Genomic DNA, 15,636 nt, shown 5'->3' with positions numbered 1-15,636 from the left:
CGGGTGGGTCCTTGTGCAGTGCATGAGCCAGCAGCGGGTCACTACTACTGCTGGGCTGGGGCCGTGTCCCAGCTGAATGGTCACGTGTGAGTGCTGGGGACATTCCCAAGCTCTCTTGAGCTGTGGCTCTCACCCCTGGCCTGCAGCCTCCCGGGTACTCGCGGGGGTTACTTCTCAGGTACCTTCAGAAAATGCGGGCTGGGGTCAGCACACTGCACGTGACACCCTCCTGTCTTTGGCTCTGCAGAGACCTCCGTACATGTGCACGTATGGCAAAGGGCTCAGCCACCTCTAAAAGGCGGCTCGCTGGTTGGAGCTGCAGACCCACCACGCGCTGGAGGCAGCTCACGGGCATCCTTGGAGTAGGCTGTGGGAGAGAAGAGCCCACGCACTTGCCTGCTAACTGTGCCTCTTGCCTCCCTTGCTAATGGCTCTTGCTTGTTTTTCCTGTTGGTCTTTCAGAACCTCCTCTAGAGGAAGGTCAAACTCTAAAATAACTTTTTCTTTCCCCCCCGATGGTATTAAAACCCAGTGCTCCAAGGAACTGTCATTGCTTGGACTGATGCAGCTTGTGTTGTTGGGGCTGCGGTGCTTGCAGTGCTGGGCCGGTGCCCGGCTGCCTTCGCACAGAACTGCCTTCTCCTGCACTCCTCGACTGCATCGCCTGGGGACCAGAGAAGCCAAATTGCCGGTCCCAGCGCCCAGGCGCAACTCCGTGCTCCTGCTGCAGGCAGGGCCATAGCGCAGAGGCTCCCAGCGTGGTCAGTGCAGTGCTGTGCCCGTGCTGTGCCATGACCGAGGGGCAGCGCTGGGGGAAGCCACTTGGATGGGGACCCGGTTGGGAGCCCGGCGCAGAGCCCGGCTCCTCCTCGGGCCGCCGTGATGTGCCGGAGCAGGTGCCGGACCCTGCTGCTGCCAAACCTGCCTTCGGGAGGGGGACGATTTGGGTGTTAGCACAGGGTTAGGAGAAAGCTGTGTCCGGCTTTTAAATATGATACGGACCCCGGGTCTGGCCGCCGCCTCCGATGGGTGGCATTGGCTCGGCTCTGATCGGACATGCCGCATCTTGCAGGTGCTGGCAGCTGGATTCAGAGGCGCCGCCAGCACTGAGCAGGGCAAAGGCCTCTCTGCGAACGCAAATATTTGCTTTCTGCTGCCCATCTTGCCGCTTTTCTCTTTTTTTTTTTTTTTCTTTCAAAAGCACCTTTTCTTCTATGAATTCTGCAGCACTGCCTGCTTGAGTCCTCCCCGGGGCGGTCCATGGACTCCAGCACGTTTTAAGTGTTAAAGTTATCATCGTTAGTGAGCACTCGGCAGAGCGGGCAGCGTGGGGGCTGCCGTGCAAGCTGCTCCAGGAGCTGGAGCGGGGAGTTCCCCGGCATGGGCTGGGCCCTGCTGGGGGAAGGACCCCACAGCCCTCCTTGCTCTTTCGCTTTTTCTTTCCTGTTGCTTTTTTTTCCCCTTATGATAGGCCTGCTCTTCACACTTTTTTTTATCAGGGAAGGGGAAGAGGATGGTGATGGTTAGATAGCAGCAATGGTCTGTGCTTTCTCTGCTCCCCCATCTTTTCTATCAGCTTTGTCCAAGCCCTCCAAGCATTACAGGAAGGGATGAACCATGGGGATATCAAATGATTTGGACTCGTTTCTTGGGCTGGGAGAGGGCTGCCAGCTCCCAGAGCATTTTTGCGGGTAGCTTTCTGTGCCAGCGAGCCACGGGAGGGCCAGCGTGCTGGGGACAGGACAGATGCCACGTAACAGGGACAGGGTGGACTTCTCCAAGCACAGTCCTGCTGGGGATGCTCCTGCCTCCTTCCTTTCTTCCTCCCTGCTGTGCTGGGCCGGTTTTGCAGTGCCCCTCTGGCAGGGTGGCAGGTATCCTGCCGTGGGTTTTTTTTTCCCTCTTCAGACCCAGCCTAACCTCAGGGTAAATCCAGCTGTGAGTTTTCTGATTGCATGTTACTGCCTTGAAGGCAGCAGTGATTTTTTTGGACTAAACTGTACGGCCCTGAGGCCGGAGTCCACCTTCGCCAGGGAGCACGTGGGGACCCTGTGCTGTTGTCGCTGGCAGGGCCATGCCTGCCTGGCTGGGCTCTGCCTGCCCTGCATCCCAGCCGACACGTGGGGCTGTTTTGCTCTCCCTTGCAATTGTTTGCAAAACACAGAGGTCCTGGTGCATGGAAGATAAGCTGCCTGCACACGCTTCTCCTCCCTGCCGGCTTGCTGCCTTCTCTCCCCGTTAAGTCATTGGGAGGTAACTGCTCATGGCGGGGGCGAGGGAGCTGCACTGGGTTCCATTGAGATTTCAGTTCTTCCCTGCCTCAGTCAAGTTCCCAATGAACTGAGGGTTTCCTTGAGCTCTCTGGAGCCATGCACGGGGTCTGGGGGATGTCCCACCTCCTCCTCAGGAAATGTCAGTCCATGAGTGGCCAAAAACCCTGGGTCTGGCATAGGCTTGTTAGCCAGACGTTCCTCCCTCCCAAATCACCTACTTCCTAATCGCTGTGAAGGGATTTGGTTTTGCAGAGGCAGGAGACAAAGTGGCTTGGCAGAGGTCCCCTGGGATGGGAGAGGGTCAGTGAGGCAGCAGGACTGAGCCCCTCCTTGGCTGCAGAGCTCGTCCCTGGGAGGAGCCGCTCCATTAATATCTCCCATTCATCCCTCTTCCCGTAATCCTGCCGCTGACTCTGGCGCTCAGCAGCTGGCTCTGATGTCACTCAGCGAGGATTTATTGCTGCTTCAGGTGGAGAGCAGCAGTCGAAGCAGATGAAATCTTATGCCAGGAGGAGCTTGTTCCCTGAGCAAATTGCTTGGAGAAAATCCGAGGAGACAGATGCAGCTCCATCAGATACACACATGCCAGGCAGTGGGATCGCGTGTCTACTGGCTCTGCGTGCTGTGGAAGGGAACCTGCTGCGGTTAACTCCCATCTCCCCAGTGTCCTGAGGGGCTCTGGCAGAAGGGGCACCCAGATATTTCTGCAAACTTCTTTAATCTTTGCCTTTATGGACTTTGGCAGAGGTTGTACTGACGCTTCCCAGGCCTAACACCTTCCTCATGCCCTCCTGGCTCTCTGGGGTGAGCAAGGTGATGTGCAGACACCGTTAGTTCAACCTTTCTGTAGTTACAGGTGTGAAAACTCCCGTGAAGGTGCTGAGCTCTCTAGGAAGTCATTTACAGGGTTTTGGGGTGGCATGGCTGCCCTTTCAGCTCTCCTGGGCACTTGGAGGCAGTCGTCTGGCCCTCTCGCAGCACATCGGTGCCTTCCGCTCCTCGTACAGCGTGGGCTGTGCCATGGGTCTGCTCCTGGATTCCGCTGCACCCTCGGGTGGGTGAGAGCATCCCAAAGGATGAGGTTGAGCCGCACGTGTGTGCATGCACACACATACACACACACGTGCCGTCCCCAGGAGTGACCCCAGCCCTGAGGAAGGGATTTCCACCTACCTGCGGTGTCTTCAAACCACTGCCAGCTGCAGTGCCTCAAGCTGCCCCAGTGCTCTTGGGGGTCCTTCCTCCCTGCCACCCTCTGCGTGGTCCTGCTGCCCACAAAGCAGCATCCCCCGACTCTGGACAGCCCTCCCAGAGCAGGGCGGCCCCTCTCCATGCAGGGCTGTGGCTGGGAGAAACAGCAAGTCCCAGCCTTGTTCCTGCCTTGGCCAGTCACATCTCTGCAGGCCTGGACTGGGACGCTGCCCCCTCCCAGCAGACTTGGCTCCGGCCCCTCAGCAGCCTGCCCATCCCAGAGGAATCCACTTACCCCATCTGGGGGTAATTAACAGGCGTGTTGCAACTTCCCACTGTGGGTTCCTGCTCCCGCTCACGCCTTGAGGCCTGTTTATGTGTTGTGGGAGCTGCCGAACCTGTTCTGGACATTCTGCAGCCCAGGAGCCCTCAGGGACTGCGGGCGGGTGTGATGTAGGGTTAATGCAAAGGCTTACTTGCTTTCAATTGCCTTTTTTGTGTTTCTCCCTGCAGGAAAGAACCTCTACACAAACGAATACGTAGCTATCAAATTGGTGAGTCCCTCCGTGGGCAGGGGGGTGATGTTCAGGCCACCTGGGAAGGAGATTGTTCACCCTCCCCAGGTTGTTAGAGCGGGTCAAGCCGAGTGGGTTGCGATAGGTGATGGATGGGTGGGTGCGCAGGGGAGCTGTGCTCACTGCTAGGAATTGAGGGCAGGCAAAGCAACGCGCGTCATTGCAGGTGGGGTGATCTGGGCCCGGGGAGAGAAGAGCTGGGTCTTTGCTTCTCCAGGACCTCCCTGTGGCCTGTACTGCGCTCAGCTGGTGGCAGTGGCAGAGAGACCTGCGGGGGAGGGTGGTCCCCACTGATACCTGCTCCCGTTAATGTCTAACCCAGCACCCGGATCTCTCTGGAGGGGGTGGATCTGGCTCCCATATGGGCTGGTTTTCTCTCATCGTCCCCTGAGGCTTCATCTCCATTTTATACCAGTTTTTCTCAACCCCAAATGCTCTCAGTCCAGCTGCTGCCAGCATGTGAAGGAGGTGTCTGACACTCAGACCTCCCTAACATCCTGCTCCCTACAACAGCCTTAACTGTTCTCCTTCTCTCCTCCAAGGAACCCATAAAATCCCGGGCCCCCCAGCTGCACCTGGAGTATCGGTTCTACAAACAGCTCGGCAATGCAGGTATGGGGCCAGGCTGAGCTGTCGCGGGCTGCCCGGGCGACACTGCTAGGAAAGGGAGGCTTCCTATAAATGTGACTCTGCAACTTCGCTCCCCGGCCTGAGCAACTCCTCCCCATCTGCTCGGGTGGGAGAGGCCGATTTTACACAGAGCCACGTCCAATCTTTGATCCCTTTTTATTTAGTTCTTTCCCCCCACCTCCCCCGCAGCAGAGTCAGGGATGCAGATGGAGCTGCCTCCTTCGCCCTCCTGCCAAGAGCAGAGCCGGGCTGTCTGCAGCGCAGAGGGAGGGCAATGCAGAGACATCCCCCCATCTGCAGCCCCCTGTCCCAACTCCAGCAATGGCACGGCCGTGACAGCATGGCCGTGTGCTGCTCAGCCCTGTTGCAACCCCTGACAGCCCCTGCTCCCTCTCTTGCAGAAGGAATTCCTCAGGTTTACTACTTTGGCCCCTGCGGGAAGTACAATGCCATGGTGTTGGAGCTGCTAGGACCTAGCCTAGAAGATCTCTTTGATCTGTGTGATCGGACCTTCACGCTCAAAACCGTCCTGATGATCGCGATCCAGCTGGTGAGCACAGCACCTCCGCCTCGCCTGCGGCTCCGCATGGCTCGCCCCGGCCCGCCTGGCCGCAGACCGCCCCGGGGGAGCAGGGTGATGCGTGGGCACGGTAGTCAGGCTGCGTGGGGACCCTGCAGGGAAGGAGAGGGGAAGGAGGGGTGAGCAAGCGCCCGGCAGGCCGCAGGAGACACTGCCTGCTGGCACATCCCAGACCGCCTCCCTCCATACCTCACCCTCTCCCTGATGTAGGAGGGCTCTCCCTCATGCCCACGCAGCACAAACCAGCGTCTCTCCCTGTGTGTCCGAGATGCGGCCGGACTGAGGTTGTCTCCCAGGGCTGGAGGACCTGTTGTGCTCGTCCTTTTGACCCAGGGCGATGTACAGGCTGAGGGGAGCAGGGTTGCTGGCTGGGGACGAGGCAATCAGAACAGAGTCAGGCCCAGGGGAGGAGGGTGCGGGGAGGCGTGCGGGACGCACGATGCATCTCTGCCGTGGTGCTGACACCTCCTTCTGCCCCCAGATCACACGGATGGAGTATGTCCACACCAAAAGCCTGATCTACAGAGACGTCAAGCCAGAGAACTTTCTGGTGGGGCGGCCGGGCAGCAAGCGGCAGCACACCATCCACATCATCGATTTTGGCCTGGCCAAAGAGTATATTGACCCCGAGACCAAAAAACACATCCCCTACCGAGAGCACAAGAGCCTGACAGGGACAGCACGCTACATGAGCATCAACACCCACCTCGGGAAAGGTGTGTGCGCACCGTGCGGCCGGCCCTTCCTCTTGGCTGAAAGGGAGAGGGAAGTGGACTGCAGGGTGCGAGCTTCCCGCTACCAGAGGTGGGGCTGGGGACAAACTGCCTCTCCTGCTCTTCAGCCTGGGATATTTGGCAGGGGACTTGGGGTGCTGCAGGGTCTGGCGGGGACAGGGACGGTGGCTGTAGTGGGAACGTGCCCATGTCTTTTCTTCTCCATGCAGAACAAAGCCGCAGGGACGACCTGGAAGCATTAGGGCACATGTTTATGTACTTCCTCCGTGGGAGCCTTCCTTGGCAAGGCCTCAAGGTAACTGCCTGCTCCCGCTGTCCCTGGGCACAGCTGCCCTGTGGGTCTGGCTCTGCCCTGGCATGGGCAGCATCAGGGAGGCAGGGGGGAAGCTTTGGCCCCCGGGATGCTGGAGGGTTGGCACCCTGCTCTGAGCTCTGTGCCAGGCCCTTGCTGTGCTGAGCAGCTGTAGGTGTCCCCCTCTTTGTGTCTCCCTGCTTTGTGGGTATCCCAGCTGCTCTCACAGTGGCTGTCCTGGAACCGCAGTCCCTGGTGTTCGTCCTCCAGACCTGCCCTGGGTGAGGGGATTCCCTGGGAATGAGCTGTTGCTGTTACCTGGAACCGTTCGTGGTCTGACGGCACCCAGTGCCTTCCCCTCTCCGGGGACGTGCCTGACCCTCATGCTGACCTGCTCCTTGTCTCTGCCAGGCTGACACGCTAAAGGAGAGGTATCAGAAGATCGGTGACACCAAAAGAGCCACTCCAGTGGAGGTGCTCTGTGAGAACTTCCCAGGTGAGGGCACTCTGCATGGCCTGTCCCTGGCCCCAGCCTGGCCCCAGAGCCCGCTGGCCTGGCATCTTGTCCCCCTGCCCCAACTGAGCCCACTCTGTCCCCGCAGAGGAGATGGCCACATACTTGCGCTACGTGCGGCGGCTGGATTTCTTTGAGAAGCCTGACTACGACTACCTGCGGAAGCTTTTCACAGACTTGTTCGAGAGGAATGGTTACGTGTTCGACTATGAATATGACTGGGCAGGGAAACCGCTGGTGAGTGGCGAGGGAGCGGGGTCGGGCAGAGAGTGCTGGGCCCCAGGGCGCCCGGGGGGCGGTGGGCAGCGTGGTGGGGAGTCAGCGTGGTCTGCGGCAGCAGCCAGGGAGGATGCAGGCTGGCAGTTGTCCCTGCCACGCACATCCGTGCCCGAGAGATCAGCTCCACCAGTCCTCACCAGACACCAGCAGCCAGCTCCAAGCTGGAGCTGTCGTGCTGATGAGTTAAAGCTGTGACACAGAAATTTGAGGCTCCTGGAGCTAAGAGGAACCCAGCAGTCGAGTTGGCACCTCGCTTTCTGCTACGGGCACCCTCCAGGGCTCGCTGCAGGCACACACCAAGCGTGGTGCTGCTGGGGCGGGGGTGCGGGCTGGGATCAGGCCCCGATGCTGGGGTGTTTTGCGTGTTTGGCCAGAGGTTGGATCAGGGAGCGTGGGGGCGGCGGGAGGGCTGCTGTGCTGCGGCTGATGTTGTCCTTGTCGTGTCCCTAGCCCACCCCCATCGGCACGATGCACAGCGAGGTGCAGGTGCAGCCCCCGAACAGAGACAAAGCACAGCCACACACCAAACACCAGGTGAGCGGCGGCGCTGCCCCGGCTGGGGCACGGGACTGCGGTCGTGGTCGTGCGCAGCTCAGGCTTCTGCTCCACAGACTCACAGAGCCCAGCGGGGCCTCTGGATGGAGGCAGGGACTGGAGCATCTTTTTTTCCCCCCCAGTGCCGTCTGTGGGAGGGCTTCCTCCCTGCAGATCTGGGTCTGTGGCTAGCGAGGGGACCAGGGCAGTGTCCCTGGGGCCAGGCAGCCTGGCAGAAGCGGGAGGAAGCAGCCGTGGCAGGCTGTAGCATGGCGGGCGAGCGCCAGGCCTGGGCTTCAGCCGGCAAGCTGCAGGGTTTGGTGCTGGCTGGTGGGTGTGGGTACGGTACAGGCTGAGCCACCTTGCGCTAAGGATGATGTCCCCGGTGCCGCGTCCCCACGGGGGTAACTTGTTGCTCTGTTCATGGTGCCACTTTCATCAGGGGGACAGGGACACGGGACAAGGGAGGGGACTGCCTGGGCCTTGGCGGGGGATTCGTGGGGCAGCTTGGCAGCGTGTTGTGGCCCTGTGCTGGAGAGAGGGGCTGGCTTCGCCCTGGGAACCGGCAGGGCACATGGAGCTGAGCTGGGAGCAGCCCGGGGCAGGGAAACAGGCAGAGCTGTGCAGGCAGCTCCCTGCCTGGGTCGCTGTGGGAAAGGGCTGGGCTGCCCGGCCCTTCTCCAGTGCCGTGGTCTGCCCTACCCTGGTGCAGGAAACACGGCTTTGGGACTGCTGCCATCAAGAGCGAACCTCACGCATTTCCTCAGCAGTCCTGTACAGACCCTCGTCCTCTTGCCTTAAACCTCGACAGGGAGCAGAGCACCTGCAAAAAGGCTGGAGCCGAGGGTGCAGCACCTTGTCCTCCCTCACCCACGTATCAGCCCAGCAGTGTCCCTTGCTGCTCCTGGCCGAGCACGGCGAGCCAGGGACAGCCCTGGCTCTCACTGGCTGGTGGCTGGGCAGTGCTTCCTTAGGGAGAGGGCGATGTCTTCAAAGCGCCTCTGTCTTGTTCCTGGGAACTTGCTCCCAGTAAGGTCTGCTCTCTGTCTCCAGCATCTGAGAAATACCGTGTTTGACATCCCTTCTCGAGAGCAGTGGGAAAAGCAAAGCACAAAACTCTCACAGCGTGGGAGCAGTTTCCAATCGGGGGATGCAGCTGTGGGGCTGTGCCATGCTTACGGTGGTGAGGGTTTGGCAGCGGGGTGCTCCCCCCGCTGTGGGATAGCTGAAGAGCCCGTGCCCTCGAGGAGTATCACAGCTCGCTTCCTCGCAGTCGCCCCGCAAAGATCTGTGTCGGCCTCGGAACGTTGCGCTCGCAGGAGAGTGGCCGGCAGCGTCGCCTTGGCCCGGCTGCCTCTCCCCATGCAGTGAGCGGCACTGCTGTCCCAGCCCGCTCCGAAATGCAGCGGCTGGCCCTGCGTGGGGCTGGCCGTGCTCCACAGGGCAGCGTGCCCTCAGCTGCCCGGAGAGGACATGCCCAGAGCCCAGCTCCATTGCTGGGGGGTGCGTGCGTGCGTGTACGTGGCAGGGAGGATGCAGACCCACGGTGTCACCGCAGGGACCGCTGTGGGGAGCCGCCAGGACGGTGCTGCGCGAGTGCCCTCCGCAATCACAAACTCGAGCTGCTCCGGTCATGTTTTTGCTTTTGCATGTCTTATTTTCTCGACTCCCTTTGCCACTCTTCTCCCTGCCCCTTCCCTCCACCTCTCCCTTCTCTTCCCCATTCTTCCTCTTTTCTTTTCTTTTGTTTCTTTTCATTCTGTTCCTCCTGCCTGTCGCGAGCAGCCGCCCGAGGGGACGGAGTTGTGGGATCCTCAGGCCGGTGGGCAGCCTGCCGAGGAGCCTTTGGGAGCTCACCTGGCAGCCGGCAGGCTCGGGGGGTCCGTCCAGGTACATGCAACCACGCGCCGAGGGCAGGGGCGGGCGCGGGAGGGAGCAGAGCCAACCTGCGCCAACGTGACCTGCCCACACAGCCGGGCACAGGCCGACGTGTGTCTGCCGGCCCTGCCAGGGGATCAGCCCCGCTCCCCCGCCCTGGGGTGGCATCGGGGCCACGCATGCCCAGGGTCTTGCCTAGGCTGCAACACGTGCTGCCCTGTCCCTGTGGTGCGTGATGCTCACGGCTCGCAGACGAGGCTGGCGCTGCTTCCCGGGGGCTGCCGGGCTCCCTTGGTGCTGCCCGTGGGACTCGGAGGGTGGTTAGAGATGGATGAAGCGCTGGCTCTGTGCCATGCAGTGGCACGAGCAACCGGGTGGGCATCGGGCTCTGCCCCCAGTGCTGCTCGTCCCAGCAGTGCCGGACAACGTGACCTTATCCTATGTGGGGACTTCCCTGCGCCTCCTTGACTGGAGCAACGGCTTCGAGACCTGCTTCTCCTCCCTTTCCCTCGGCAGTCCTCGGCCTCGTCTCCCCGCCTCGGTCCTGCACTTGCGCCGTCGGCCCCGTGCTCGCTGCCCTCGCAGCCTTCTGCCCTCTGCCGCTCGGCCCCTCTTGGGCTGGTGGGGTCCAGCCCGCGCGGATGGTGGGGCATCCATGATGGGTGTCCCCCCCGGCTGGATCTGCGCTGCTTCCTCCGTCTCTGCTTCTTTCCCCGCCGCTGCTGCTCATTCCTGCTGCTCCGCGGTGAATCTCCAGGCTTGGGCCTGGCTCCCGCCGCTGCCGTCGCAGGGCCATGGCAGACCGTGGGGCCAGCTTGCGCTCTGCCCCACTCCTCCCGTACACGTCCTCTCCCTGCCACGGCGGCTGCTCCCTGCTCTCGCTCTGCAAACCTCTCCCCGCGTCCTCTGCCTGCGCCCGGCACTGCAGGGGGGTGTTGGTGATGCACAAGGGTCTCCGGGCTTGTTTCGGGGGGCTGTAGCCTGACGTAGCCCTGCCAGCTGGGCACTGTGGCTGTCGGATGGCAGCTCCTCCACGAGTCTGGGTAAGGCCGAGACTCCTCGCCGGGGACGAGCAGCTTGGCAATCCTTTGGCCTGTGCATCCCCAGGGAGCTCCTGGCTTTGCCTGGGGGCAGCGGGCGCAGGAGGGGGTTTCAGGCAAGTCCCAGTTGCCTATGCCAACCCCGTCCTTGCTTTGGTGACTTGGATCTCCTCCCGGCCCTGGCACCGCGCACGGCCCCGCTGCCCCGGCGAGCGGGCGGGAGCTCAGGGGCACCTCGAGGCCGGCGGGAGCCCACAGGGTGGGTGCTGGGCTGAGTCCCGCAGGGCCCAGTGGTGTTGGGGCTGGGAAGCAAGAGCTGTGTCCAGTTGCTCGGCCATGGCAGGGTCTCCTTGGAGCTAAAACAGCTTCGTGGGGCCATGTTTCCCGGGCACGTTGGAGCTGGCTGCCAGCAAGCCCCTCTCCCGGCGGGGTGTGCAGGGGTTCCCAGGAGCCGGGATCCTCCCAGAGACACCGAGGGGATCAAACCCCTCTGTGCGATGGGGCTGCTTGGGAGTGCTCAGCACCGAGGCCGAGCACCGCTGTCTGGGCGAGGGCACCGTCCTGCTGCCCTGCGTGGGGACCCCGGTGCTCCCGGCTTGCGCAGGGCCGGGGGGGCTGTGCCGCCTCCTGGGGCCGCACCTCTCCGGAATGCAGCTGCCGCGGGGCAGGGGACGAGGCTCAGGACCGGCCCGTGCCCCGCGGGCTGCCCCGCGCTGACGCTCGCCTCTCCCCAGGTGATGAGCTCCACCAACGGAGAGCTGAACACGGACGACCCGACGGCAGGACATTCGAACGCCCCCATCACAGCCCCCACCGAGGTGGAGGTGACAGACGATACAAAGTAAGGACACAGCCCCGCTGCCTCCCTCTCGCCGGGGCCGGGATGGACGCGGGTTTTGGCAGCTGCCCTGCGATGCCTTGTCCAGTCCCTCCGGGGAGGAACAGCCCAGCTCTAGAGCGAGTAACTACCGCTCTTCCCTGGCACCCCACGAGGGGTGTCCCTGCAGGGTCACCGCCACCCCTGGCCCCTTCCCACCTCACCCTGCCCGGCCCCGAGGCTCACGAGTCCTCCCCAAAGCCAGCGCAGAGGGGCATGCACGGGTCCAGGGCCATTCCTTCTCTGGGAAACCCTGCCTGGCCCCGGCTCTGGCCACTGGCGTTTGCCGTGGCTGGCATTGCATGCCGTGGCCAGCGTCACTTGCCCTGGTCGGTGTCACTTGCTGTGGCAGGTATCATTTGACGTGGCCATCGCGGTGCTCCCGCTCCAGCCCCTGCCATGTACCGGGGACACTTCCCGGAACAGCTCTGCGCACCAAGATCCCAAGGGGTTTCTATCCCCGCCACCGGCTCTGCCCTGACCACGGGGCTGCTGAGTCCGTCCGTGTCCAGGCCCGGGCGCTGACGGGGTCCCCTCTGTCCCCAGGTGCTGCTGTTTCTTCAAGAGAAGGAAGAGGAAAACCACCAAGCGTCGCAAGTGAGCTGGCGGGGCCGGGTGGAGCGGCGTGTGCGATGGCTCCTCTCCCTCTGGCCGTGGCTGGATCTTGACCTGCGGAGCCGGCGGCGGCGGCCCCTCGGTTTGGACGGGGACGGGGGGGGGCCGAGCCGGACGGCCTCCCCCAGCGCCCCACGCGCAGGCGGGGAGCGGGGCCTCCCCAAACTGCTTGTCCTTTCCTCCGCCACTCGCCCAGCGCGTGGCCGTTTACTCGAACCAAGCCCGACTTCGCTGAAGTTCCTGCGTCCGTCAAAAAGAGAAAAAAAAAAAAAAGAAAAAAGAAACAAACCGAAACAAATCCACAGCGTCACTTGCTTTTGAGTCTCTAACTAGTTTGAAAATGGGGATCAACTCTACAGACTCTGAACCGTCGCTGTCAGAAGAAGCAGAAGACAATTTCGAGAGCAGTGGGCTAAGGAGGAATTTTTTTTTTTTTTTTTTCTGTTGCTTCTTTGTCTCTTAAGTTAATTTAAAGTGAGTCTCGGTGCAGAGTGCTGAGTCGTCAGTCTTTGACCGTCACCTTCAGTGTTACTGAATTCTGCTCTTCCTTTAGGCCCCCCACCCCACGTCCCCCGTTGGGTTCCCCCCCCACTTCGTTAACGCCTTTGGTGACGAGCGGTGCGATCTCCGGTACGGTGAGAAGTGCTGGGGTGCATGCGGGGGCCGGGGGGGGGGGAAGGAAATGCGTTTACAGTTCATTTTACGATGCACTTTTGCTAGCAATACAGGCGATGTTTGGGCCTGCCAGGAACAGGTCGGTGACTCCCGGGGGGCTGGGGGGACGTGGGGACAGGGAGAGCCGGGCACCGGACTGCCCCGGCCACTGCCAGGGCTGCCTGGCCGAGACCAAAGGGACCGGGGAAGGGAGGTGGCAGAGCACGGAGGAAAAGCAAAGCAGGCTCATCTCTGGCGCTGGGATGTCTTAGGGCTGGCTGGGTTTCCACGACAGCTTTAGGTATTTGCAGCGGCGCAGGGGCAGCGCCACGGGGCAGTGGTTTTTTCGGCCTCTTTGGTTTTACAGACCGTTTGCCACGTGTCAGAGCCCCCGAGGGCCCCGGGGCTGCTCCCTGGGGTGGCAGCGGGCGCAGGGTGGGCCGTGGCCTGGGCGGGCAGCACTGCGAGCAGGCACAGAGGCACGCGGTGAGCACGGCCGGGCAGCGAAGGGCGTCGGGGTGGACCGGTGTTGCCGGAGCTGCTGGCGTGGCATCCTCCCGCCTGCCCTGGGGCCAGGCCTGAGCCTGGGGCCAGGGGAAACTGGACTTTTTGCAACTTACACACAAACACACGGACACAGAGAGAGACACCCACACCACACCCCCGCACCCAGAGACACCCCCCTGTTCCTCACCCCCCAGGGCACTGCAGCTTTCCCACGTGACTGAACCTGTGCGCTGTTGTGTGTATTGAGCATGACACGTTTGGGGGGGGGCACACTTATCTTTACCAAAACCCTGTTGTTCTGCCCCAGGAGGGGGGTTGAGGCTGTGCTGAGGCTTTGGGGGGGGGGGGCGGGGGGGGGGGAATGGGACCATCTGTGACTGCTCCAAAAAACATTTGTCCAAACTGACCGTCTCCGGGGGGGGGAGGCTGGAGGCCCCGAATCACGGGAGGGGCTGCGCCGGCCCAGGGTGGGTGGGGGGGTCACCCTGCCCTGCCTGGGCACCCATGGCTGCACATGGGGGCCCCTGGGGAGGGCACTGCGCCATGGCCCCTCTTCTTCCGAAGCTCGGGATTGACCCCGGCTTTGGCTTCTCCTGGGCTGCAGCGGGGCAGGAGAGGCCGTGGCAGCCGGGGCAGCCCCGGCTGCTGCTGCGTCCCCCGGCCGCGGCGAGGGGTGATGTGCAACGTTTGACCTTGTTTCCCCAACGAGGCAAACAAACAAACAAAAAAAAATTTTAAAAATCGCCTTAAATTTTCACTGGAAGCAGACCCTTCTGAGAGCATCGCCTCAGACCAACCCAAGCGGAGGCCGAAGAGGAGCCGTGGAGGGGAAGGGACGCGGCCGCGGGCATTTGCCCAGCTCCGTCTGCGCACCCTCTGCCGCCGGCAGCTGCGAGCGGGGCTGCGGGGGCAGCCGAGGACGGCGGCCCGGCCCCCGGACTTACTGTCCTTCCAGCGAGGAGTCCAAATAGTGAGATTGTACGTGAGGGTGTTTGTTCCATTGCGAGTTTAGTTACTGCTTTAAAACAAAAGTGTACAGAAATGGCATTTAAATTTCTCTGATGCTTCCTGGAAGCCATAGAATTTAGGGGCTTTTTTTTTTTTTTAATAAAAACAATTAAAAAATAAAATAAAAAAAAATCTTTAAAACCCTACGCATTCTTCTGCGCGTGATTGCATGGCCCTGAGGGTGGGGACACTGCCCAGCACCCCCTTTTCATCTGAGGTCCGACCGGCAGCGGGTTCCCTGTCCCCAGGTGGGAGCTGCCTCAGCCCCTCCGTGGCCGCCCCTAGCAGAGGGCCGGCTCCCCAGCCGCAGGCTGCGCGCGGGCCTTTCCTGCTGCTGAACGGTACGGAGCTAAAAACCCGTCCCCTCGTCGCTTTTTCATGTGAAGCAGCAGGAGGAGGAAAGGCTGGGGGAGGTCAGGGAGGCAGCAGGGAGGTTAATGGCTCCGGGCATCTCCCTGCCCAGCCGGACTCTCCCCAGGGCTCCCAGTGGATGTTCCTGTAAAAAGGCATGAGTGGGGAAGTTGGTGGCGCGGGAGGGCAGTTGGTGGCGCGGGAGGGCAGTTGGTGGCGCGGGAGCTGGGGGAGCCCTCGGCCTCACTGCTGAGGAGGAGGAAGGACAGGACGGGCATCGTGCTTGAGCCAGGCAAGATCCAGTCGCGGCCACAGGACCTTGTGCCGCCTCGAGCACAGCGCCGATGTGTACGTGGCGGGTGAGAGCAGAGGGGCAAGGCTGAGGTCCCCGCTGCCCCCAATAAAGTGCTCCAGCACAGGCTGGCCGAGGGCTGGAAGCTCCCGGCAGCCCGGCGCAGGGCAGCCTCCTCAGCAGCCCCTGGCCCAGGGGAATCATGCTCACCAGGCCGCTCTGACACGGCCCGGGGGCTCCCTCCAGGCAGCCACTAAGAGCAGAGCCCCGACTCATCACCAAGGTGTTGAGCAACGCACCCCGGAGCTGCTGAAAGGTGCTGTGTTGGGGCGCAGCTGCTGCTCTCAGGGCAGAAGGGCCCGCAGAGCCCATCCCTCGCCCTGCTCCACCACCCGCCACTTGCAGCCTCTCCGTGCCCAGCACAGCCTTCCAGCCCTGCCTGCGCAGACAGGGCAGGGGAACAGCCCTTCACACCTCGCTCACCGCAAGGTCCCTGCTTTCGAAGACCCTGACTGACCCCTGCAAAGGCCGGGGCAGCTTTTAGTGTGTGTTTAATTGTCAAAAACCTTCAATCAAGGTTAAAGAAATTCAGTCATAAAATGACAGGCCGAATCTGCCACACAGGCAGAGGGGCTCACACCCACTCGGCATCCTCCTGCTCGCCTCCCCCTGAGAAACAGCAGACTCGTTCCCAGAGGGTCTGGGCTTCCCAAGCAGCGACCTGCCTTCCTCTCAGGACTCCGGGGAGCCCAGGGCGTCCCGCGCACTGCAGAGGGGGAAGCCGCGGACCTCGCGCCCTCAGCCAGGGGAGA

At 62.1% G+C, this 15,636-nt stretch overlaps 1 protein-coding gene across 2 annotated transcripts in view; it reads left to right on the top strand.

The window, feature by feature from the left end:
* CSNK1G2 (casein kinase 1 gamma 2) overlaps positions 1-12,099 on the top strand; it is a 46,057-nt gene extending 33,958 nt beyond the window's left edge. Inside the window, exons 3-13 of one of the 2 annotated variants that reach the window (XM_050910542.1) lie at positions 3,978-4,018; positions 4,582-4,651; positions 5,071-5,219; positions 5,731-5,965; positions 6,193-6,278; positions 6,687-6,771; positions 6,878-7,026; positions 7,519-7,602; positions 9,388-9,492; positions 11,255-11,361; positions 11,944-12,099. In XM_050910542.1, coding sequence (XP_050766499.1) covers positions 3,978-4,018; positions 4,582-4,651; positions 5,071-5,219; positions 5,731-5,965; positions 6,193-6,278; positions 6,687-6,771; positions 6,878-7,026; positions 7,519-7,602; positions 9,388-9,492; positions 11,255-11,361; positions 11,944-11,998 — 1,166 coding nt within the window. In that variant the 3' untranslated portion in view covers positions 11,999-12,099. The remainder of the gene's footprint in view (positions 1-3,977; positions 4,019-4,581; positions 4,652-5,070; positions 5,220-5,730; positions 5,966-6,192; positions 6,279-6,686; positions 6,772-6,877; positions 7,027-7,518; positions 7,603-9,387; positions 9,493-11,254; positions 11,362-11,943) is intronic. The other variant, XM_050910543.1, reaches the window with a different exon arrangement.
* Positions 12,100-15,636: the final 3,537 nt, after the last annotated feature.

Source organism: Gymnogyps californianus, chromosome 24 (genome assembly GCF_018139145.2).
Source record: "Gymnogyps californianus isolate 813 chromosome 24, ASM1813914v2, whole genome shotgun sequence".
Lineage (NCBI taxonomy): Eukaryota > Metazoa > Chordata > Aves > Accipitriformes > Cathartidae > Gymnogyps > Gymnogyps californianus.
This window is presented reverse-complemented; position numbering and strand designations above follow the sequence as displayed.